The 24,103-nt window shown below is 42.1% G+C and overlaps 2 protein-coding genes and 1 non-coding gene across 6 annotated transcripts in view; 1 reads left to right on the plus strand and 2 right to left on the minus strand.

The window, feature by feature from the left end:
• The window catches only part of LOC139553213 (otoferlin-like), a 42,224-nt gene extending 30,791 nt beyond the window's left edge, over nucleotides 1-11,433 (plus strand). Inside the window, exons 29-38 of one of the 2 annotated variants that reach the window (XM_071365279.1) lie at nucleotides 2,336-2,463; nucleotides 2,725-2,895; nucleotides 3,231-3,391; nucleotides 3,640-3,782; nucleotides 4,522-4,610; nucleotides 4,762-4,860; nucleotides 4,972-5,213; nucleotides 5,495-5,673; nucleotides 6,003-6,103; nucleotides 10,291-11,433. In XM_071365279.1, the coding sequence (XP_071221380.1) occupies nucleotides 2,336-2,463; nucleotides 2,725-2,895; nucleotides 3,231-3,391; nucleotides 3,640-3,782; nucleotides 4,522-4,610; nucleotides 4,762-4,860; nucleotides 4,972-5,213; nucleotides 5,495-5,673; nucleotides 6,003-6,103; nucleotides 10,291-10,471 (1,494 nt within the window). In that variant the 3' untranslated portion in view covers nucleotides 10,472-11,433. Of the gene's footprint in view, nucleotides 1-2,335; nucleotides 2,464-2,724; nucleotides 2,896-3,230; nucleotides 3,392-3,639; nucleotides 3,783-4,521; nucleotides 4,611-4,761; nucleotides 4,861-4,971; nucleotides 5,214-5,494; nucleotides 5,674-6,002; nucleotides 6,104-6,581; nucleotides 7,428-10,290 lie in introns of those variants that run through there. The other variant, XM_071365278.1, reaches the window with a different exon arrangement.
• Nucleotides 11,434-11,464: 31 nt separating this feature from the next.
• On the minus strand, nucleotides 11,465-11,537 carry trnaa-agc (transfer RNA alanine (anticodon AGC)). The gene has a single exon. It is a non-coding gene; the product is annotated as a tRNA-Ala (tRNA).
• A 583-nt stretch (nucleotides 11,538-12,120) lies between these two features.
• LOC139553214 (microtubule-associated protein RP/EB family member 3-like) lies at nucleotides 12,121-21,776 on the minus strand. Of its 3 annotated transcripts, none has more exons than XM_071365280.1 (7): nucleotides 21,509-21,736; nucleotides 19,522-19,651; nucleotides 19,035-19,180; nucleotides 16,937-17,138; nucleotides 15,690-15,832; nucleotides 14,253-14,405; nucleotides 12,121-13,989 (listed from the first exon to the last, which is right to left on the minus strand). In XM_071365280.1, the coding sequence occupies exons 2-7, from the start codon at nucleotides 19,640-19,642 to the stop codon at nucleotides 13,921-13,923; spliced, it is 834 nt and encodes a 277-aa protein (XP_071221381.1). In that variant the 5' UTR covers nucleotides 19,643-19,651; nucleotides 21,509-21,736; the 3' UTR covers nucleotides 12,121-13,920. The 3 variants fall into 3 exon arrangements, with proteins under 3 accessions (XP_071221381.1, XP_071221382.1, XP_071221383.1); XM_071365281.1 differs by having other exon boundaries at nucleotides 16,982-17,138; nucleotides 21,509-21,723; XM_071365282.1 differs by lacking the exon at nucleotides 12,121-13,989 and having other exon boundaries at nucleotides 14,270-14,405; nucleotides 15,673-15,832; nucleotides 21,509-21,776.
• Between the last annotated feature and the right edge of the window lie 2,327 nt (nucleotides 21,777-24,103).

The raw sequence follows: 24,103 nt of genomic DNA on the forward strand, positions 1-24,103 counted from the left end.
ACACCGACGGGGCTGTAGTGGAGCAGGTCAAGAGCTTCAAGTTCCTCGGTGTCCACATCACCAAGGACCTATCATGGTCCAAACACACCAACACAGTTGTGAATAGGACACGACAATACCTCTTCCCCCTCAGGAGGCTGAAAATATTTGGCATGTGTCCTCAGATCCTTAAAAAGTTGTACAGCTGCACCATTGAGAGCATCTTGACTGGCTGCATCACCGCTTGGTATGGCAACTGCTGGGCTTCCAACCGCAAGGCGGAGTGAGTACGGCCCAATAGATCACTGGGGCCAAACTCCCTGCCATCCAGGACCTCTATACCAGGCGGTGTCAGAGGAAGGCCCTAAAAATTGTCAGACTTCAGCCACCCAAGTCTTAGATGGTTCTCTCTGCTACCGCACGGCAAGCAGTACCGGAGTGTCTGGGACCAAAAGGCACCTTAACAGCTTCCACCCCCAAGCCACAAGACTGCTGAACAGTTAATCAAATGGCTTCGGGACTATTTACATTGACACATGTATTATTTATTTATTTATCTTAATTGCTTTGCACTGACTCTCTTGCACACTCACTAGACTTTACCCACACACTCACAGATACTACACTGACACCCCAACACACACACAAACGCACACACATACACAATACATACGCGCACACACACAAAACACACACGCATGCATATTGACGCCACACTCACACGTAGACACACTTTCATACGCTGCTGCTGCTGTGTTTATCATATATCCTGATTGCCTAATCATTTTTACCCCTACCCACATGTACATACTGTACTACCTCAATTACCTCAACTACCTCGTATCCCTGCACATTCACTCGATCCATGTTTGTAGCCTTGTTATTGTTTTTATTGTTTAATTATTTCCTTTTTTTATTTAGAAAATGTTTCTCACTTTTTAATGCTGGGAATGGGCTTGTAAGTAAGCATGTAAAGACTACACCTATTGTAATTCGGCGCATGTGATCAATAACATCTGATTAGATTTGATCACAGCCGTTGAACTCTGTAGCTGTTTTAAAATCAACAATGGCCTCATGGTGACATCCCTGAGCAGTTTCCTTCCTGTCCTGCAGCTCAGTTTAGAAGGACGACTGCATCTTCGATGTGTCTGGGTGGTTTAATACATCATCCACAACATTCATTATTATCTTGACCATGCTTAAAGAGATATTCAATGTCTGATTTGTTATTGTTACCCATCTACCAATCACTGCCATTCTTTATGAGGCTACTCTCTGTTGTGTACCTACAACAGTACTTATATGTCAGACTCTATGTCATCAGGGTAGTTACACAACACTACACTCAGGTGAGAGTACAGTGCCTATATAAAGTCTACAACCCCTTGGGATTAAAATTGATTTCATTGTCATTTTTTCTCAATCTACACAAAAAAATTAAAAGTGGAAGAAAAATTCTAAAACAAATTTAAGATTAATGAAACATAAAACACTAATATACCTTGATAGGTATTCACCCACTACATGTTAGGCAATGCATGTTTCAAATACCTTTGGCAGCGATGAGTCTTCTTGACTCACAGCTGTGAGTCTTCTTGGGTAAGTCTCATAAGAGCTTTGCACACCCGTATTGTCTGCACCCATTATTCTTTTCAAAATTCTTCAAGCTCTGTCAAGGTGTTGGGGATCATGGCTAGAAAGCCATTTTCAAGTCTTGCCATAGATTTTCAAGCAGATTTAAATCAAAAATTCTAACTTGGCTCCTCAGGAACATTCACTGTCTTCTTGCTAAGCAACTACAGTGTAGATTTGGCCTTGTGTTGTAGGTTATTGTCCTGCTGAAAGGTGAATTCCTCTTTCCAAAAGCTGCCTGGTCTTTGTAGTTGAATACTTGTCAGAGAGACCTTACAGATGTTGTATGTATGGGAGACAGGGGAAAAGGTAGTCATTCAAAAATCATGTCTACCTCTATTATTTCACACAGAGTGAGTATAACATATAACTGGTGATTTGCTAAGACAAATTTGACTTCTGAACTAATTTAGGCTTGGCTAAACAAAGGGGGTGAATACTTATGCAACGACTATATTTTATTTATTACATTTTGTATTCATGTGTAAAAATGTGTACAATTTTCCTTTCACTTTGACATTACAGAGTATTTTGGGTAGATCAATGACAAAAAAATGACAATTAAATCTATTTCAATCCCACTTTATAAGGCAACAAAAAGTGAAAAGTTTCAAGGGGATGTAGACTTTCTATAGGCACTGCAAATAAACTACCCTGTGATTATTAACATGTAATGTCTTGATTGTCAAATAAAACCTCTCTACTTGATACTTTCCTGCAGGCTACTGACCTGCATCCAGCGGATATCAATGGAAAAGCAGATCCGTACGTCGCTATCAAACTGGGCAAGTCAGATATCAAAGACAAAGAGAACTACATCTCCAAACAACTCAACCCTATCTTTGGCAAGTGAGTGGAGAAGCTCTAAAAACAACATTTCAACCATTTCCACTAACATTCATGATGTCGTAATAGAGTGAATTTATATTTAATACGGCCTTAATTCTTAATCTTTAAAAGCATACGAGATAGCCAAGTAATTTACTATTGATGATTGGCAATTATATAGCTTGTGCATTGAATAGGCTTTGAAAATGTTAAACCTGTGGAAATTTATAACCAAAGTTATGGCCAAAGACTTAACAAAGTCCTTTATTTTGAACCCATCAGATCCTTTGACATCGAGGCCACATTTCCCATCGACTCCACACTAACAGTGTCAGTCTATGACTGGGATTTAGTGGGCACTGACGACCTGATTGGGGAGACTAAACTGGATCTGGAGAACCGTTACTACAGCAAACACAGAGCAATATGTGGCATCCCATCGAAATATGCCATGTAAGTGTGGCCTAGCTCTCCATAGCCTGACGCCATTCACAGTACATGTAATCAATATATACCAACAGCACAGTATACTATGTCAATTCATTCAGCAATATTCTTAATACTTACAACTTTAGTCTGCAGTAACGACCAACATAAACTGAATAAACTGAAATACTTTCCCGTATTTAGATATTATTGTTGATTATACCTAGGGATCCCTTGATAAAGAGATTCATTTCTCAATGGGACTCACCTGGTTAAATAAAGGATCAATTAGTACCATATATTATCTTATAAGAACTGTGAGGGATTTGTGTGTCAGCCATCATTGTTATTCATTCCTGTAGCCATGGCTACAACGTGTGGCGGGACCCCCTGAAGCCGACCCAAATCCTGGCCAAGCTGTGTAAGGAGGGTAAGCTGGACGGGCCACACTACGGCCCTGGAGGACGGGTCAAGGTGGCCAACCGGGTCTTCATGGGCCCAACTGAGATCGAAGATGAAAATGGTACTGTATAGCGCACAACAGAATAACAGTACCTGAAATGCTTTTTTAACCTTCTATGTTAGTTACTGTACCCTGAAATACCCTCAGCCTGGTATTTTACTCTGCCTGAAATACCCCCTCGTGTACAACTGATCATATAGGTCTATGATGTTATGAGCATTCCCAAGTACCCCTTGTGTGTAGGCCAGGTAGTACTAGACTAGTCTGTGCTGTATGTCTGTCTGGGTTGGTCTGATGATGTTCTTTAGGTCTGAAGAAGCAGACGGATGAGCACCTGGCCCTGACAGTGCTGAAGCACTGGGAGGACATCCCCAGGGTGGGCTGTAAACTGATTCCAGAGCATGTGGAGACCAGGCCACTCCTCAATCCTGACAAGCCTGGGATCGAACAGGTAGGACAAGTGTTAAGGTGCTTGCTAACTGCCTGCGTGCATGCTTCAGTGTCTTTCAAACAATCCAGCTGGTGAAGGTTGTAAAGCAAATCTGAAGTAGAGTAGAGTAAAGTTCACAATCTGATGGGGAAATATGATTTATACTCTTAGGTAAAGTATTTATTTTTAAGGCAATCTCGGTATAAATGGGACAAATAGAGAGGTCCAAGACCCTTGTGAGACATCACAGTCAAATAGATGGATGTATTGCAAAAGGAAATAGTAAAATGGTCATATACTGGGAACGATGGGTTAGTCTGTTGACATCTGAGGGGTGGAATTAAGATTAGAAGGATTGGTTAATTTGACCATGCACTTGGAGTCTAGTACAAATAGGTGGAGGCTATATGTATATGCAGTGAATTTTTACATTTTCCAACCAGGGGAGGGGGGTGGTAAAGTCTAAAAATAAAAAAAAAGGGATCAGAAATGATGCAAATAATGTTATTTTATAAACTAATCTGTATGCTAGTTTCAAAGCAAAAAAAAGAAAGAATAAATATATAAAATAAACAAATGTTCACATCTTTTTCATGTGAAGGTTCTCTAGGCCTTAATATTTAGGGTTGATTTTAGTGTTTTCGCGTAGCACAGTTTCGGGGGGCGGGCCCTGCTTTGCAGGGGCTGCAGGATTGTGTGCCATGACAGTGGTTCAATTGTATCACATCCCAAGTTTGTCTTTGTGTTTCTCTATGTGTAGGGGAGGATTGAGATGTGGGTGGACATGTTCCCCAAGGATATGCCTGCACCTGGACCCGCCGTTGATATTTCACCCAGGAAACCAAAGAAGTATGTTCTAGTACAATGTAATGTGCTTTTAAAAACATTTAGTGAGTTCATTTGCAAAGTACATTCCCCATGTTAGATGATCAGATATATCACATTACAGACATATCACTTCAATCGATTGTTTTTAATACTTTGTCTGGTCGTCGGGCAGGTTTGAACTTAGGGTGATTATCTGGAACACAGACGAGGTCATTCTGGAGGATGACGACATCTTCACTGGAGAAAAGTCCAGTGATATCTTCGTGCGAGGGTTAAGAATGTTTCCCTTTGAAATATATGTTTTTCGAACTTCAGGGTGTGTCTTGCACTCGATATTTCAACCATGTCTTCTTGTTCTCGTTCCTCTTCTATCGTTCAACAGCTGGCTGAAGGGCCAGCAGGAGGACAAGCAGGACACCGACGTCCACTATCACTCCCTGACAGGGGAAGGTCTCTTCAACTGGCGCTTCATCTACCCGTTTGACTACCTACAGGCCGAGGAGAAGATCGTCATCTCTAAGAAGGAGTCCATGTTCGCCTGGGACGAGACCGAGTATAAGATCCCTGCTCGTCTCAACCTACAAGTCTGGGATGCTGATCACTTCTCTGCAGATGATTTTTTAGGTGGAGTGATTTGATTTCCCTCCATTAAACCTTCACCATAAGGATCTTCTAGGCTGTAGATGTTGGTCTTTCTGTGAATATAACGTTTCAGACAAGGGCTACAGGGAATTGAATATCCCTCAATGTAATATTTTACTTTTTTTTAAATGTAACTTCAAATTTTGGGACATGGAAAACACTGTTGTAGCAGTCATAACACAAAAATCAACATGTCAACAACAACAGCTGAGAACCCTTCGTGCATATCAAGTAAATATGTATGATATTTATGTCTTTCCTAGGCGCCGTTGAGCTAGACCTGAACCGTTTCCCTCGTGGAGCGAAGACAGCCAAGCAGTGCTCCATCAACATGGTGCTGAACGAACAGGATATTCCCATGGTGTCCATCTTCAAACAGAGGAGGATCAAGGGCTGGTGGCCCTTCCTGGCCAGAGATGAGAACGACGAGTTTGAACTCACGGTATGACTCAGAGGGGTTGGGTTCAATGTGGAAGACACATTTCGGTTGAAAGCATTCCGTTGTACAACTGACTAGGTATCTCCCTTTCCCTTTTTCTTATGTAACGTGGACATGATTAAACACATTCAAGTATACACTGGTCAAAATGGTGTCTTTGATTCAACAAAACGCGACAATTGGGTTACACCCTGAAGAAACCCTGAGTTAAATATCGAACAGATCAGTCAAAAGATAAAGACCTACTTTATATACTGTATGAACCTTTATATACTGTATGATCCCCAGTGTTTATAAGTAGTGATGTTGTTTGTGTGTTTGTGTCTTTGCAGGGGAAAGTGGAAGCAGAGCTGCAGCTGATGACTGCAGAGGAGGCTGAGAAGAATCCAGTGGGTGAAGGACGCAACGAACCTGAGCCCCTGGAGAAACCCAAGTAAGAGCACCATTCACCCGTTACCACTACCGCTCTTTAGGGTGCTTACACACTGAGATAACAAATACGGTGGAGCCAACTCAATGTGTTTCAACGGGGAAGTTGCATTGGAGATGATTTTGCATCGTGAGGTTGCCCTAATACAACGATCTACCATGCGGTCGGAACGCACCGTCGTCGGAACGCACCCGAACGTAACAGTACATTTGATTAAAATACTTACAAATGATGGACTAAAGAAAGGGTCTTTTATGAAATTGCTTCGATCAAGTACCGGATTTGACCAGGGATCATCATACTTTGCAAGGTAAGTTACTAAAATACCCTTTATTTTTTCCATAATTTGTATGGATTTTTTTCTGTTCACAGGAAACTGCCATTATATCTTATAGTCATATTTGCTAATCCTCTGTTTGTCTGTGTGATGGCCTTAAGGCATTAGTGTGGTCTAACCAACCAACCCTATTTTTCTCCCCAGCCGTCCAGACACAGCCTTCCTATGGTTCCTTATGCCTTTCAAAGCCATCAAAAACCTAATCTGCAATCAGTACTTCTGGCTCACGGTCAAGTTACTGGTGGCCCTGCTGCTGGTGCTCGTCCTGGGACTCTTCATCTACAGCATGCCTGGATACATGGCCAAGAAAGTAATGGGTGTCTGAGAAGTGGAAACTATTAAAAGGGATAGTTCAGCGATTTAACATGTATTTAGATATTTGTTTCCTTAGCTTGAAAGAAGTCGACAAGGTGTGACTGCAATTCACACTTTGGTTTTGTTTAACTTGCCACTGTAAACAAGGTGAACTATACCTTTAAGAAAAGACTACTCAACAACTTCTCAACTCAGCGCTATATTCAACGACTTGTTTTCCCTAACTGTCACGTTCTGACCTTAGTTCCTTTTTTATGTCTCTATTTTGGTTTGGTCAGGGCGTGAGTTGGGGTGGGCATTCTATGTTTTGTTTCTATGTTTTGTATTTGTGTTTAGCCTGGTATGGTTCCCAATCAGAGGCAGCTGTCAATCGTTGTCTCTGATTGAGAACCATACTTAGGTAGCCTGTTCCCACCTGTGTTTGTGGGTAGTTGTTTTGTGTTTGTTTCACCATGTTTCGATTTTCGTTGTCATTCACTTTGTTATTTTTGTATTTTTTCGTGTTCTGTTATATTAAAGTAACATGGTTACCACGCTGCATTTTGGTCCGATCCTTCATATTCCTCATCAGAAGAGGAAGACAATCGTTACAGAACTACCCACCACAAACGGACCAAGCAGCGTGGTAACAAGGAACAGCGCGATCTGGAGAAATGGACATGGGAGGAAATATTGGACGGCAAGGGACCCTGGGCACAGCCGGGGGAGTATCACCGCCCGAAAGAGGAGCTGGAGGCAGCTAGAGCGGAGAGGCGACACTTTTTTCGGGGGGGGGGGGGGCACACGGGGAGATTGGCGGACTCAGGTAGGAGACCTGAGCCAACTCCCCGTGCTTACCGTGGCGAGAGAGTGACTGGGCAGGCACCGTGTTATGCGGTGAAGCGCACGATGTCCCCAGTGCGCACGCATAGCCCGGTGCGCTACATCGCAGCTCCTCGAATCGGCCGGGCTAGAGTGGGCATCGAGCCAGGAGGGATGATGCCGGCTCAGCGCATCTAGTCTCCAGTGCGTCTCCTCGGCCCGGGGTATACTGCACCAGCCCTACGCACGGTGTCCCCGGTTCGCCAGCACAGCCCAGTGTGGCCTGTTCCAACTCCCCACACTTGCCGGGCTACAGGGGGGATCCAGCCAGGACGAGTTGTGCTAGCTCTGCGCTCGAGACCATCAGTGCGCCTCCACGGCCCAGTGCATCCGGTGCCTCGGCCAAGGAAGAGGCCTCCTGCATGTCTCCCCAGCCTGGTGAGTCCTGTGCCTGTGCTAAGCCCTAACCCTCCTGCATGTCTCCCCAGTCTGGTGAGTCCTGTGCCTTCTCCCAGAGTCAGGCCTCCTGTGTGTCTCTCCATTCCAGTGGTGATCCATGGCACGAAGCCTCCAGTGGTGATCCATGGCACGAAGCCTCCAGTGATGATCCATGGCACGAAGCCTCCAGTGATGATCCATGGCACGAAGCCTCCAGTGATGATCCATGGCACGAAGCCTCCAGTGGTGATCCATGGCACGAAGCCTCCAGTGATGATCCATGGCACGAAGCCTCCAGTGATGATCCATGGCACGAAGCCTCCAGTGATGATCCATGGCACGAAGCCTCCTGTGATGATCCATGGCACGAAGCCTCCTGTGATGATCCATGGCATGAAGCCTCCTGTGATGATCCATGGCACGAAGCCTCCAGTGATGATCCATGGCACGAAGCCTCCAGTGATGATCCATGGCACGAAGCCTCCAGTGGTGATCCATGGCACGAAGCCTCCAGTGATGATCCATGGCACGAAGCCTCCAGTGATGATCCATGACACGAAGCCTCCAGTGATGATCCATGGCACGAAGCCTCCTGTGATGATCCATGGCACGAAGCCTCCTGTGATGATCCATGGCATGAAGCCTCCTGTGATGATCCATGGCACGAAGCCTCCTGTGATGATCCATGGCACGAAGCCTCCTGTGATGATCCATGGCACGAAGCCTCCTGTGATGATCCATGGCACGAAGCCTCCTGTGATGATCCATGGCACGAAGCCTCCTGTGATGATCCATGGCACGAAGCCTCCTGTGATGATCCATGGCATGAAGCCTCCTGTGATGATCCATGGCACGAAGCCTCCTGTGATGATCCATGGCACGAAGCCTCCTGTGATGATCCATGGCACGAAGCCTCCTGTGATGATCCATGGCACGAAGCCTCCTGTGATGATCCATGGCATGAAGCCTCCTGTGATGATCCATGGCATGAAGCCTCCTGTGATGATCCATGGCACGAAGCCTCCTGTGATGATCCATGGCACGAAGCCTCCTGTGATGATCCATGGCACGAAGCCTCCTGTGATGATCCATGGCACGAAGCCTCCTGTGATGATCCATGGCACGAAGCCTCCTGTGATGATCCATGGCACGAAGCCTCCAGCGACGCCCTCTAGTCCGGAGCCTCCAGCGACGCCCTCCTTTTTTATGTCTCTATTTTGGTTTGGTCAGGGCGTGAGTTGGGGTGGGCATTCTATGTTTTGTTTCTATGTTTTGTATTTCTGTGTTTGGCCTGGTATGGTTCCCAATCAGAGGCAGCTGTCAATCGTTGTCTCTGATTGAGAACCATACTTAGGTAGCCTGTTCCCACCTGTGTTTGTGGGTAGTTGTTTCCTGTTTTGTGTTTGTTACACCATTCAGGACTGTTTCGATTTTCGTTGTCATTCACTTTGTTATTTTTTTATTTTTTCGTGTACTGTTATATTAAAGTAACATGGACACTTACCACGCTGCATTTTGGTCCGATCCTTCATATTCCTCATCAGAAGAGGAAGACAATCGTTACACTAACAAGCACCTAACAAGCATCTCTTCTCATGGAGTCACATGTTTTTGCCATGTGACAAGACAATTGTACACACACAGCATGTATCGGAAATAAAAGTAACAAAACCACGTCCAAGTAGAAATATAAGAAAACAGATTGATGATGTATTATATATACACATCCCTTTCAAGGACCAGTTCAACGACATAAAGTAGAAAACATTTAAATATTGCGGTGTTGCGTAACACGTCAATGTACAAGGTCAAATGTTTGGTTCGCAATTCAGATTTTGTTCCTGCTTGAAGTCATGATGTATTAGCCTTCGTTTGCATGGAATTGCTTTTCTTCGGCTGTTTACATGAATGTGTATTTGAATGTCTTTGATCAACAGCGTGCAGCAAATAGTATATTATGTATGCTCTGTTGTTTGTGAATAAACTGACAAGAACAATGACTGATCCTGTTTTCTTTGTCACTCCATACATTTGAATCCAACACATCCGAATCCAATACAATCTCAGTGTTTTCAAATATATCTTAGTAAGAAATGATGCATCAATATTATGTATCAACATTTCAACTAAAAATGTCTTATATTTAGTCAGGATCTTTATTAGATTATCATAAGACATTAAGGTGCCATACATGCTTATGTCAGGTCTTACAATGCGTTATAACCCACTGTACCACAAACTAATCTACTGTCATCAACTTTACTGCAGTAACAAAGCAACTTTTTTTTCTCTCCCCCAGCCGTCCAGACACAGCCTTCCTATGGTTCCTTATGCCTTTCAAAGCCATCAAAAACCTCATCTGCAACCAGTACTTCTGGCTCACGGTCAAGTTAGTAGTGGCCCTGCTGCTGGTGCTCATCCTGGGCCTCTTCATCTACAGCATGCCTGGATACATGGCCAAGAAACTAATGGGTGTCTGAGAGAGAGGGTTGTGTCCTTTGCCCGAACACATAGACAGACGTATGTATAGCCTACCATGTTTGAAATGCAATGCCTACTTTGTCTTCAGTGGAGTACATGTTTTGGTGTACCTTGATAAGCAAACATTGTACAATGCAGCTCATTGAGACTCAACTTGATGTCTGAGAGGGTGTTCTTGTCTGTAAAGGTCTACGATATCGATAGGCAGTTAGGTTTCAGCCCTACACATCAGACCTGGGTTCAAATACTATTTAAAATCATTTCAAAATGCTGATACTTTATCTTGATTATGCTTGCTTGGCTTCAAGGACCAATAGAATAGTCAAACTCTGAACCCCACCCATCTGGTGCTCTAGGTAGTATTTGATAGATTTGATATAGTATTTTAACCCAAATCTGCTATACATAGACATATTTATGTATAACCTACTATGATTTCAGTGGAGTGTATTATTTGGTGTGCCTTGATAGGCAAACACAATGCTGTGCAGTCCCTTATGGCTACTGGAAAAATGCTTGACTTCCTTCACTAGTCCTATGCTCTGAAGCCAATTTGTGTGTGTTGATGTGTATTTAGGCCTACTTCCAAAAGTTATAGAGTTGACATGATACTGTAGTTTAGTTGTAACACATAGTTTTAACTTACTGGCCACAGAATATTACACTAGCTACCAGGAGCATATCTATGTCCAATTCTCAAGGATCTTAGCTTTATTTTATTTCAAACATAATTATTTGAATTGACAATACTGTATTGAATTAAGAAGTTTATTAAATCTATTAAATATGTAGTCTATTTACTGATATTTTGATTGTCTGTAGGCCTAACCCACCACACCACCAAATGAATGGACCTATTGATAAAAACGTTTCGTAGGTTTACAATCTCTCCGTCCTAAAGGTTGATTTAGATATGTTATGTTATTTACATTAAGAGAATAAAGTCATAATAAGCGCGTTTACATTGGCTTCTGTCGAAAACATAAAACATTTGGAGGATGCGGGCATCGATCCCGCTACCTCTCGCATGCTAAGCGAGCGCTCTACCATTTGAGCTAATCCCCCGGATGGGTGCATTAGCTCCTGTACAATATAAGACGTCGCTACTGTTGTGTTATACTTGTGTAACAAGCATTGCCTGTATTGGTGTGTACGGTGGTTCGACGTTCATATCCGAAATTGTAGATCCATGTTCTTTCTACATTGATGTTTCTGGCTGATCTACGAAATAAATAAATAAAACAATACAATTCATTTTACCGCTGCAACACATTGTGTGGAACAATAGTGCCCTCTACAGTCGTTGAATGGAAACGCATTGTCTTTTCTGGGCCCTACCGTTGACAGTCGGGCCCATAGCGCCGTGGTTCTCAACTAGGGGTACTAAGACTGCTGGGGCTACTTAGCCTATCCACAGGGGATACTTGAGAAGACTCATGAGACCATAGGCTTCCTGGTAAAATGCAAATGAGGGGGTACTTCAGGGGTACTCCGGGCAGAGCAAAAACCAGTTGGTGGTACAGTAACCAAAAAAGGTTGGGATTCACTGCCATAGGTGGCCAAGTGGAGCCTCACCATAGCCCTTCTAAGGTTTTCTGTGCGCACAATCTTGTAGCTAAACAGAAATAAACAATAATATTGTAACAGCTTATTTCACAATAGTTTATTTACTTAATAAAACTCAAAGAGATGAGAGTTATGCAAACAATGGTATACAGTCAACGCACGAGAGAGAATGCAGGTCAAATTCTATTGCAGATGGCTGTTTGCATTGTAAAGGCAGTAGTACAGGGGAAATGACTTATATTCCTTATGATGCTCATGACGACCAGCATAATTTTGAACTGGTCATCCCCTAACTAACTCCGTGTGTCCAAAATGGCACCCTATTCCCTATATAGTGCAGTACTTTTGACCAGTAGTGCACGATATACGAAATAGGGTGCCATTTGGGACGTAACTCTGACTTCACTGTTGCCTAAACTCAACCTGCAATTCCTAAGACTACAGCTGCGCAATATATTATAGCAAACCAAAAGTACAAACATAGCAAAATTAGCAACAGAAACGTGATATGATCAAATCAAAGTAAATCGTTTTTTTCATGCTCCTTTAAAGCTGAAATCCGCATATGGGAAAACGGCACCACTGTTCGCCCCAGCATGTTTGTTATTGTTTTAATTATGAAAGGGAGGAGCTTCCAGCATCGTGAAAAAATGTTCGTTGTTTGAAGTAACTTCTTTTTGGCATTTTTGTATATATCGTAAACAGACGTGTCAGTTTCACCATTACGGATTCCAGCTTCAAATAACACATTTTTACATTTAAATTAAAAAATATATTTTACTGCCATAATGTCAGCCTACATAGTACCTCAGGTATTGTTAATACCAAATTAAGTTCAAACTCATTATACATAATAAATACCATGGCATTTAACCAGACACTTCTGACGGAAGACAAAATCTGCACATAAAATAGCTAACAAATATATTGCCCATTCACTGTCAATTTATAACATTCTCATGCTCAGATACAGCTAATCAAGAATGAGTAGTCAAAGTGCATTGATCATATCCTATGCCCTAAATGATCATTTCTATACCAATTTCCTTTTTTACGTGTTTTCCCTTGATGTTACTACATGCCATCAACTAAAAGAAAAAGCGTCTTAAACTGCTTCACTGCCATCAGCACAAATTACAGTATTGTTTCATTTTCATACATTTTGCATCAATTGTTCTACTATTTGTTAAATCAAATCAATAAATAAGAAAGTATTGACAAATGAAATATAATTTGTTGTCATAGACCATTTTGTTAGAGTCTAAGTGTGACTCTTGTGGTAACCTGTAATACAGTAACATGCACAAGGTGCTTTTTATACTCTGGAACAAACCCAAAATGAGGTTTCGAAAAAGCACGAGTCAAACCAAAAAACAAACTAACAAATGCATTCTGACAACTACCTTATTTCAAAACCATTCCTTAAAAAAAAAATCATATTTACAACTCTGAATGAATTGTGTAGGCCTAACATCCCCATGAATATCACATTGGTTTTGTTCATTTTTCTGTGTTATACTATGTGCCATGCTGGAACGACTAGGATATGTTCTGTTATTGTTGCCTCTACTGTGTCATTGGGGAGGGGGGAGGGAGGAGTAGCTTAGTACACTGAGAAGTAGAGGTGTATGTACAGTAGATAACCAGGGGGAAGAGAGGGAGACAAACATATATAAATATGAAGAGAGAGGAAGAGAGGAAAAGAGCGAGAGAACAGGAATAGGATAGAGGTATTTATAGTGTGCAAAAAAAGGGACAAAGGAGAGAGAGAGAGAGAAACAGAGAGAGGGACAAAGGAGAGAGGCAGAGAGAGGGTGAATATGGATGGACATAATGGTTTAGAGGAGGGAGAGGGGGGATATGGACAGAAGGTACAACAGGCTCAGTATTCATCCTGGTCCAAGTGGGCCTGTTCATCAATCTCGTCATCGTCTGGAGCAGCAAAGCCGTCCTGAAACACAAAATACAGATATCATCAGATTTACAGTGTATGTGGATGATAACCCACAACCCCTTATATTTGATACATGAGAGAGGGATAGATCCAAATAAGGATAGCTCAGGGCTACACGTAGATTAGTAAAATTCTTATTAAAATTGTAGCATCTCTAGTTAAAAAAAGAAGCCTATTCTTTATTCAGTTTCAGTGTTGTGACCAATGATGTATATGAACACATTGAATTATACTGTATATGTCTGGGTTGTGACAGGTACCTCTGTGGCGTAGAGAATGTCCATGATCCTGGAGAGGTGAGGGTTGGTGTCAGTCTCGTGTTCCTGACAGATCAGCTCAATGTCTCTCAGCTTACTGAAGTAGAAATCTCTTTCCTTCTCTAGTCCGTCCACTGTCAACTTCAGCTCCATCAACTACACAGACAAGAAAAGGTTGTTTCAAACACATGGAGAATAAAAAGGTCGATGTACAGTGCCTTCGGAAAGTATTCAGACCCCTTGCCTTTTCCACATTCTGTTACGTTACAGCCTTATTCTAAAATGGATTAAAAAAAAAAAAATCCTCAGCAATCTACACACAATAGCCCATAATGACAAAGCGAAAACAGGTTTTTAGAATTTTTTGCAAATATATTAAAATAATAAACATAAATAGCTTATGCATGTCAGAGCAAAAACCAAGCCATGACGTCAAAGGAATTGTCCGTAGAGCTCCGAGACAGGATTGTGTCGAGGCACAGATTTGAGGAAGGGCACCGAAACATTTCTGCAGCATTGAAGGTCCCCAAGGACACAGTGGCCGCCTCCAATCTTAAATGGAAGAAGTTTGGAACCACTTAAGTCTCTTCCTAGAGCTGGCCACCCGGCTAAACTGACCAATCGGGGGAGAAGGGCCTTGGTCAGGGAGGTGAACCCAATCGAACATCTCTGGAGAGACCTGAAAATAACTGTGTAGCGATGCTCCCCATCCAACCTGACAGAGCTTGAGAGGATCTGCAGAGAAGAACGGGAGAAACTCCCCAAATACAGGTGTGCCAAGCTTGTAGGCTCATATCCAAGAAGACTTGAGGCTGTAATCACTACCAAAGGTGCTTCAACAAAGTACTGAGTAAAGGGTCTGAAAACTTATGTAAATCTGATATTTCAGTTTTTTTTAAAAATCAGTTTTCTTTATCATTACACGGTATTGTGTGTAGATTGATGAGGGGGAAAAAAACATTTAATACATTTTAGAATAAGGCTGTTACGTAACAAAATGTGAAAAAAGTCAAGGGGTCTGAATACTTTCCGAATGCACCGTTGTACTCACTGAGTACTACAAACTTATGTTAGTTACATGCTTACTATACTTGAACTAAACTTACATTTTGTTTCCTAATATGCATGAAATGTAACTTTTTATCCTCCTCTTTATTGGATAAGTCACAACTGAGTCAAAAATGAGACAAACTCTAGTGTAAACTTACACTCACACTTCACATTACAAAGACCAGAGCATGGATGTAGCCTACAGCCAAGTCTTAGGGCTAAGCATGACTCTACTTGCAATAAATAAAACCTGATAACTGAGTTGAAACTAATACAGGACACCTTAATTCGTATTGAATACTGTCAATACCACATTAGTACATTAGTATGGCCCAAGAGTTTACTTCTCCAATGTAGAGTAAGGCCTCCTTACCCTCCCTGGGACTCTACCTGTTGATTTAGCTCCATGAGTTCCGCGTCGCTGCCCCCATTCCGCGCCAGAGCCGGGGTCTTCCTCACATGTACGGTGGTGTTCAGCACCCTCTGGGGCGCGGGCATTATCTTGGGCACCGTGGGCGACATCCTCTGGGGGCCTGGAATGATCAGTTAGTGTTAGGGCTCTATTCATTTTGTAAAGCTGAAGCGTTACAGATTGCGCAATAGAAACGTAAAGGTCATTTCCGATTGAGCCGACATCTGGAGCATATGCAGTTTACCGTGAATGCAGTCTCCGCTAACGCAGAAGCATTGCCTTTAAATTTTAACCAGGCTGTAACGCTGAACTTCCGTGGTAGTGATTGAATGGAGTCCTTCGTGTCGCAGTGCAGGTTTACTGTTATAACATTTAGGCCGGGATTCAATCCAAGGCGCGTTATTGAGCAGCGCACTATAACAGACTCTTATTAAAGGTAATTTACAGTGAACGTGATCTACGCAAACTTCGGGGGAAAATGCCTTTAAAGGGCACATTGAGGGCTCTCTAGTGCACTGCTCTGTAATGCGCCTTGGATTGAAACCCGGCCATACTCACAGTAAATGTCAACAAAATACTATTAAACAAATATTTGTCAACTAAAAGTAGTAGAAATAGCAGTAAATACTAGTAAACATAGTAAACAAATGCTCGTTGTTTGTCACCCCATGCGATCAAAGCCATGGATACTACTACTACAGTGTTTCAACGAGAACCCATGTTGTAAGCATAGCAAAATGTTGTGCAGGTGGTGTAACACACATGAGCTATATTACTGATTTTAGGAACCGATGCTGATTTATTTTCACCCTTAATACCAAAAGACAATGCACAAAAAAGCTGTTTTTACACATTGCATGTCTAAGATCAAGCCTTAAAACATCTCTGTTAGTACAAAGGGTCCCAAAAGGGTGCCACAATGATCAATTCACTCAATATAGAATAACTGGAACAATTTTATTTATAAATTGTAAAATAATGTATTTGTGTTCAAAAGGGTACTGTGAAGATCACAAGAATACCGACACTGACTCCCAGCGCTACCTTTCCTCGACTGTTTCTAAAACGCTAGCCTGTGAAATGACCATCACAGAGATATCATCCAGTGGAACATGCACAAACAGACCAGTTGCTTGCAGAGCGCTGTGCGTGTTTTGAGCCATCCAAAGCTCAATCAGCGAGCCAATCCCATTCAGAAGAGATATAACCATTCTTTTGGGGTTACCTGGAGGACCATGAGTTCTCTTTGGTCTGTGGGAAAAGTGATCACCTGGATTGGGGGCGGGAGCCATGTCTTGCCCCTGTCTGGCTTGTAGAGGGTCGTACTCCTTCCCGTCGTAGTTGGCGTCGAAGAACTTCTTGAACCACTGCACGAACTCAAAGTTGTCCTGGAACTTTCCTTTTACGAGCTTCTCGACAGGAATTATCTGTAGGAATGAGAATAAACATTTGAAAGCTTTTTGAGAGATGGAAATCTAGAGGCTGGCTGAAGTCACAAAGGAATGAAGCAAGGGGAAAATGGGTACGATAAACCACTGTTCCAGACACTAATTATTTTTGTTATGATGATACGTGCCTTCATAAAGTATTCATACCCCCTTGACTTATTCCACATCTTGTTGTGTTACAGCCTGACTTCAAAATGGATTAAGGGCTCTATTGAATCTGCATTGCGGATGTTCAGCTTTACAGCGTAACTGAAATTTAAAGGCAATGTTCCCACTTTAGCGGAGACTGTATTCACGGTAACTGCTGCATATGTCAGCTAAATCGGAAATTACCTTCACAGTTCTATTGTGGAATCTGTAACACTTCAGCTTTACAGATTGACTAGAGCCCTAAATAGACCTATTTTTCACCCATCTACACACAATACCCCATAATGACAAAGTGAAACACATGTTTTTAGAAATGTTAGCACATTTATTGAAAATCAAACACAGAAATATCTAAATGACAAACATTCACACCCCTGAGTCAATATATGTTAGAATCACCTTTGGCAGTGATTACAGGTGTGAGTCTTTCTGGGTAAGTCTTTAAGAGCTTTGCATACCTGGATTGCACAGTATTTGCACATTGTTCTTTTTTAAACTCTTCAAGCTCTGTCAAGTTGGTTGTTGATCATTGCTAGACAGCCATTTTCAAGTCTTGTTATAGATTTTGGGCCACTCAGGAACATTCAATGTCGTCTTGGTATGCACCTCCAGTGTAAATTTGGCCTTGTGTTTATGGTTATTGTCCTGCTGAAAGGTGCATTTGTCTCCCAGTGTCTGTTGGAAAGCAGACTGAGACAAGTTTTCCTCTAGGATTTTGCCTGTGATAAGTTCTATTCTGTTTCTTTTTATCCTAAAAAACCCTTTCTAGTCCTTGCCGATGACAAGCATACCCATAACATGATGCAGCCACCACCATGCTTGGAAATACGAGAGTGGAACTCAGTGATGTGTTGTGTTGGATATGCCCCAAACATAACGCTTTGTATTCAGAATAAAAAGTTAATTTCTTTGCCACATTTTTTTTGCAGTTTCACTTTAGTACCTTATTGCAAACAGGATGCATGTTTTGGAATATTTGTATTCTGTAAAGGCTTCCTTATTTTATTGTGAAGTAACTGCAATGTTATTGATCCATCCTGAGTTTTCTCCTATCACAGCCTTTAAACTCTGTTTTAAAGTCACCATTGGCCTCATGGTGAAACGCCTGAGCAGTTTTCTTCCTCTCCGGCAACTAAGTTAGGAAGGACGCCTTTATCTTTGTAGTGACTGGGTGTATAGATACACCTTCCAAAGGGTAATTAATATCTTCACCATGCTCAAAGGGATATTTTTTATTTTTACCCATCTACTGATATGTGCCCGTCTTTGCGAGGCATTGGAAAACCTCCCAGGACTTTATGGTTTAATTTGTTTGAAATTCACAGCTTGACTGAGAGACTTTACAGGTAATTGAATGTGTGGAGTACAGAGATGAGGTAGTCACTCGGAAATCATGTTAAACACTATTATTGCAGACAGAGTAAGTCCATGCAACTTATTATGTGATTTGTTAAGCAAATTTGTACTCCTGAACTTATTTAGGTTTGCCATAACAAAGGGGTTGAAGACCTATTCACTCAAGACATTTCATTTGTAAAAATTCTAAAAACATAATTCCACTTTGACATTATGGGGTATTGTGTGTAGGCCAGTGACACAAAATCAAAATGTCATCCATTTTAAATTCAGGCTGTAACACAACAAAATTTGGAAAAAGTCAAGGGGTGTGAATACGCTCTGATTTGTAATGTTTTATAGATGATGACAAATAGATAATAGTCTGACTTTGTCGACTCCCATCCTCTTGAAGGCAGCCTGGAGAACTTTGAAGTTGTGTATGAACTCATGTTCCAACTTGGCCTGGAACTTAACCTTCTTTAGCAGGACACAGCCTGGGAACAGCATGTCCATGAACTGACAGTACGCTGCACCTAGAAGGTAAACAGAAGGAGAAAAAGTGCATACTGGTAATAAGACAACACAATTCAAATCTCATCTCCACTCATTACTTGAATGGGTTTGGTGAGGACTTGAGGTCCATCCCAGCAGGATAAACTGGTTGAAAGGATGCCATGATTATAACCAAATTATAACCAGTGTAATGATGTCATTTCAACCAGATTTTCCCAAAGGGATAGGGAAAGGACCCATTCATTTACATTATTTTGGAGATGATAGAACAACTCGTATGTTCTCTAGGTGGAGATAAGGAACCCGAAAATAGAGAACTTTAGAGGCACAGCGCAATCACAAGTCAGGAATGGAGACCTACCCGAGCAGAGCTGTTCTATCTTGGTGTAGGTGAGGTGTAGGGAATCGTTGAGCCAGGCCAGCATATCATGTCTGCTCAGGGTGTCACAGGACACAGACGTGGCGTGCACATTCACTGCCATCTTCTATACCTAAAGAAAGAAAATACATTACAAGAATTAGACATTCACTGCCACACTTTATACGTGAAGACGAAAAAGACATTACAATTTGACATTCACTGCCAAACAAAAAACATTGCAAAGATGTTAAACTGGGCTGCATTCAATAAAACTCCATAGCATACCATAGCAGTGCTGCAAAACATAAAAGGACTTTTGTGGTTAAAAATAGAAGGAATTCAAGGATCTATTGTAAAAAAATTCAAGGAATTCATACTTTGTTAGAGAAGAGAACATGAGGGTTCCTCACAGGGTCACAAAACATCAGCAACGAGGGCTTTGTTCCAAAACTTCCTCTGACATGGTCTACACAAATCAAATCAAATCAAGTTTATTTTATATAGCCCTTCGTACATCAGCTAATATCTCGAAGTGCTGTACAGAAACCCAGCCTAAAACTCCAAACAGCAGGCAATGCAGGTGTAGAAGCACAGATACACTACAGGTATTTATTTGTTTCACTACAAAACAGGAATGTAAATAGAAACTAATGTATGCCTCATGTTGAAGTGAACACTACACCTTCTGGGCTAGTTTGATGTTGCAGGAGTGATTTATTTTTAACATTTAATCTTCTGTTGTCACAATAATCCTCTCAGTTGAGACAGAATTTCCTAGTGCTTGATTTCCTAGCAGCACAGACAGACAGGACGCATCTCGTAGTCAGTTTCGTTGGTGTCTGCCTTTCTGCTGTTTTAGGAATACAAATGTATTTACTAGGATACGTTTCTAGCAACATCTTAAATGCATAAACAACAATCGCTCTTATTACTACGGAGAAATCCCTAGCACTGATGACACTGATAATAACCAATCAGATTTTTTTCCCCCGCGGCTATCACCTGACCCAGGATCTGTGGATACGTGGATACGTGCAGAGGAATTGGCCATGTATTTGACATATGTATGACCTGATAAAAATAAATAACATAGACTAGTATCATCACCTTTTTGGAAATGAAAAAAGAAAAGGTATTAGCCAACGTAACGAGTTGCATGTAGAAAGGTTAGACTACACTGTACATATTTTTATGACGTTTAAATTATGGGAGTATAATGTATTCATATTAATGAATGATCAGTCTGTGCCGACAGAGGAGAAAGGCCTAGCTCTTTTCCCATTCCTGCCCTTGCTCTCAGAAACATTATAAATGATTGCATAGCGATATACAATACTTGCACCACCGAGGAGCGTGCATTGAATAGCACTAGCCTGCCTATCTGTCAAAATCCCAGGTGGCCGCACAATTAGGTAGGCTAATTGTAGCCTATTACGGACAGTAGACCTACTCCACCTACCGTTAACTGTTTTATAGAGGGCTGTATGTAAAGGGTTATTAACACCTGGGTTTATAATACAATCATGGCTATTCTACTGTAATAAAAGCTCAATTACAAGCAACCATAAACACCACAGACACTACCGTGGGAGGAGTCAATTTTATTCTCGTCTCTAAACCCTATTCTATTCTAGGCCTTTACAGAACCGTGCGCAATCTCACTCTATATAAGGTTCACAAAATATATTAATTTATTCGGTATTTATACGCAGTAAATTGATAGTGTATAGCATGCTCAGAGAACAATACATTTGCCCTATTTGTATTAGGTGTAAAGAAACAAAACCCTGCAATGTTACAGTTGCTATCCAAGGAGCCGGGCCCCCTCTGCAGGCCTCTCCGAATAGAGAACTGTCACTGTAAAAGAAATATCCTCACTGAATGGATAAGAGGCACCATATTATGCCATAAAAATGCAAAAGGCACGCATAAAATGTCTAATTTGCTAAGGCAAATGCAGTGTTTGGGTAAAAAATGCATTACTCACTGTATTCGGAGAGCTATCTTTCTCTGTTGTTATTTCGCTGGCAGTATTCCTATACTCCAATCCTCCGCTGTAGCTGTTGCCAGAGTTCCTGCGCGGTGCACTGGTTAGTAACGGCCCGCCCCCACTACTTCATCAGTGCTATCTGGGATATTTGGGACGTCCCTACCGTAAACCTCACTAACCCCAGGGGTGAAAGTAAGGCGGTACGGTACGGCGTCCCTGCAAAATAAATAGTGAGCCTATCACAATAATGAAAACAAAATGTCAAGAAAATTGTAGGCTGTTACACCATTATTTACCATTACGGTATGTCAGAGGGCGAAAGGATTTGAAAACGGGTGGTGTGGCTGCAACCTGGTCTCAGCACATTTCGTATTATTCTGTACGTAAATCCGAGAAACTAATAGTTACTTACATATATAGGCTAGGGGTTAAGGTTAGGGTTACGTTTAAGTTTAGGAGTTAGGTTAAAGGGCTTTAAGGTTAGGGTTAGGGGAAAGGTTTGCTAAAAGGTTTAGGGTTAAGGTTAGGGGAAGGGTTAGCTAACAAGCTTAAAGTTAGGATTAGGGGAAGGAATAGCTAACATCCCAGCTAGTGTAACCAGTGTGAAATGGCTAGCTAGTTAGCGGGGTGTGCGCTAGTAGGCTTTTGTGGAGCGATAGGTAACGATGCTTTGTGGGTGTCAGTTGTTGATGTGTACAGAGGGTCCCTGGTTCGAGCCCAGGTAGGGGCGAGGAGAGGGACGGAAGCAATACTGTTACACTAGCAATGAGGAATCAGCCCAGAAGCGGCACTCTTCCGGGGGGCCGGAACTGATTGAATCGGTCCAGAATCGGGTGTCGGACTCGGCCCGGAATCAAAATGAATGACTGCCCAGAATCAGCCCAAGTACATCGGGCCATTTCCGTCTACCGGAATTCAGCCGACTTTGCCGGCATCTTACCAGAATCCCCCCATAAGCGGCACGATACAAATTTAAATACATTTATACAAAATTACCCGATTTAGTAATTAAAAATATTACTATTATACATTTTATGCATACAAATGATCCCATCCACCCCCCAATAAATGATGTCAGAGGAAACACCATACACCTGGTGACTGTGTCAGCATGCATGTGCCTGGCCCGCCACAAGAGTCACTACAGCGCGATGGGACAAGGACATGCCGGCCGGCCAAACCCTCCCCTAACTCGGACGACGCTGGACCAATTGTGCATTGCCTCATGGGTCTCCCGGTCACGGACGGCACGGGTATCGAACTAGCATCTGTAGCAACGCAGTTTGCACTGTGATGCAGTGTCTCCCGAGTGTCCACTGTCCCACTTGGGAGGCTCCATCCACAAAGTTTTTAATGCTTATCAATTGCCATGCACAAAGTATCAAAATACAACTTAAACAGGACTCTTAAATAATTTTATTTAAATGTTGTATTAAATGTTAATTTAAATGTTGTATTAAATGTTGTATTTTTTGATCACAGAAACACTGAGAAAATATGGAAAAATAAATAAACAAAGAAATGTTAATTATATAAAGCAGCCTGTGTAATCAGCTGCCAGAGAGTAGCCCCAATCGGCCTGAGACCCAAGTAATACATTTGGGCCAGATAACTCACACCGGAATCGGCCTGAGCCCCAAGTAATACATTTGGGCCAGATAACTCACACCGGAATTGGCCCGAGCTCAATCCCCGCATCCTAGACATAAGTAATACTACCTAAGGCGGCCCAGACTCGGGCCACATGACGTCGGCCGAGTCTGACTCTCAGGCAAGTGCCCCGACTCTCAGACGGAATCGGCCCAGATTCACTCTGCTAGCTGGGATGCTAAGTAGTTGCAAAGTAGCTTAAAAGCAGGAAGTAGTTGAAAAGTTGCTAATTAGCTAAAATGCTAAAGTTGTTCGTGATGAGTTTTAAACGGGCAGCCTTTGGGATGCTAGACCTTCACGTTATACTCCCACCCATCCACCGCAACAATTTGGTTTTAGCCTTAAGTAACCATCTGTCTTATGTAAATACAAAATGTAACATATCACACTAATTTGTACTATGCTACGTCTAGTCTATGAGACCAGGCTGCAACCATACGCTCCAAAATGCGATGTGGTTCGACAAGAACACTGACATCATGCCAAGGCAGAGATGCACCGAGACTCACTCGGACACAGCAGTGGACGCATAAATTCTGGACTAATGGAAAAATGTCATCAGCCCAACACCATTTGGTGTTTTGTTTAAACGTGCGTGGGTAGCCTAGTAAAGGAGCCCTTTGAAGAGATTGTTTGGCAATCAGATTAAAACATCATGACTGGTTGTGTTTATGCCTCTATAAAAAGGTAATACATTTTAAAAGTTAAATGACAAATCTTTACGACTAGGCCCACAGAGATCCTATTGAATTCGACTAATAGAGATTAATCGGCCGTGATTGGGAATCGCATAGGGCGTGTCGCACAATTGGCCCAGCGTCGTTTGGGTTTGGTCGGTGTAGGCCGTCATTGTAAATAAGAATTTGTTCTTAACTGACTTGCCTAGTTAAATAAAGGTTAAAGAAAAATGGACGTCCCAAGGAATCCCTGATAGCACGGACC

Source organism: Salvelinus alpinus, chromosome 25 (genome assembly GCF_045679555.1).
Source record: "Salvelinus alpinus chromosome 25, SLU_Salpinus.1, whole genome shotgun sequence".
Classification (NCBI taxonomy): Eukaryota; Metazoa; Chordata; class Actinopteri; order Salmoniformes; family Salmonidae; genus Salvelinus; species Salvelinus alpinus.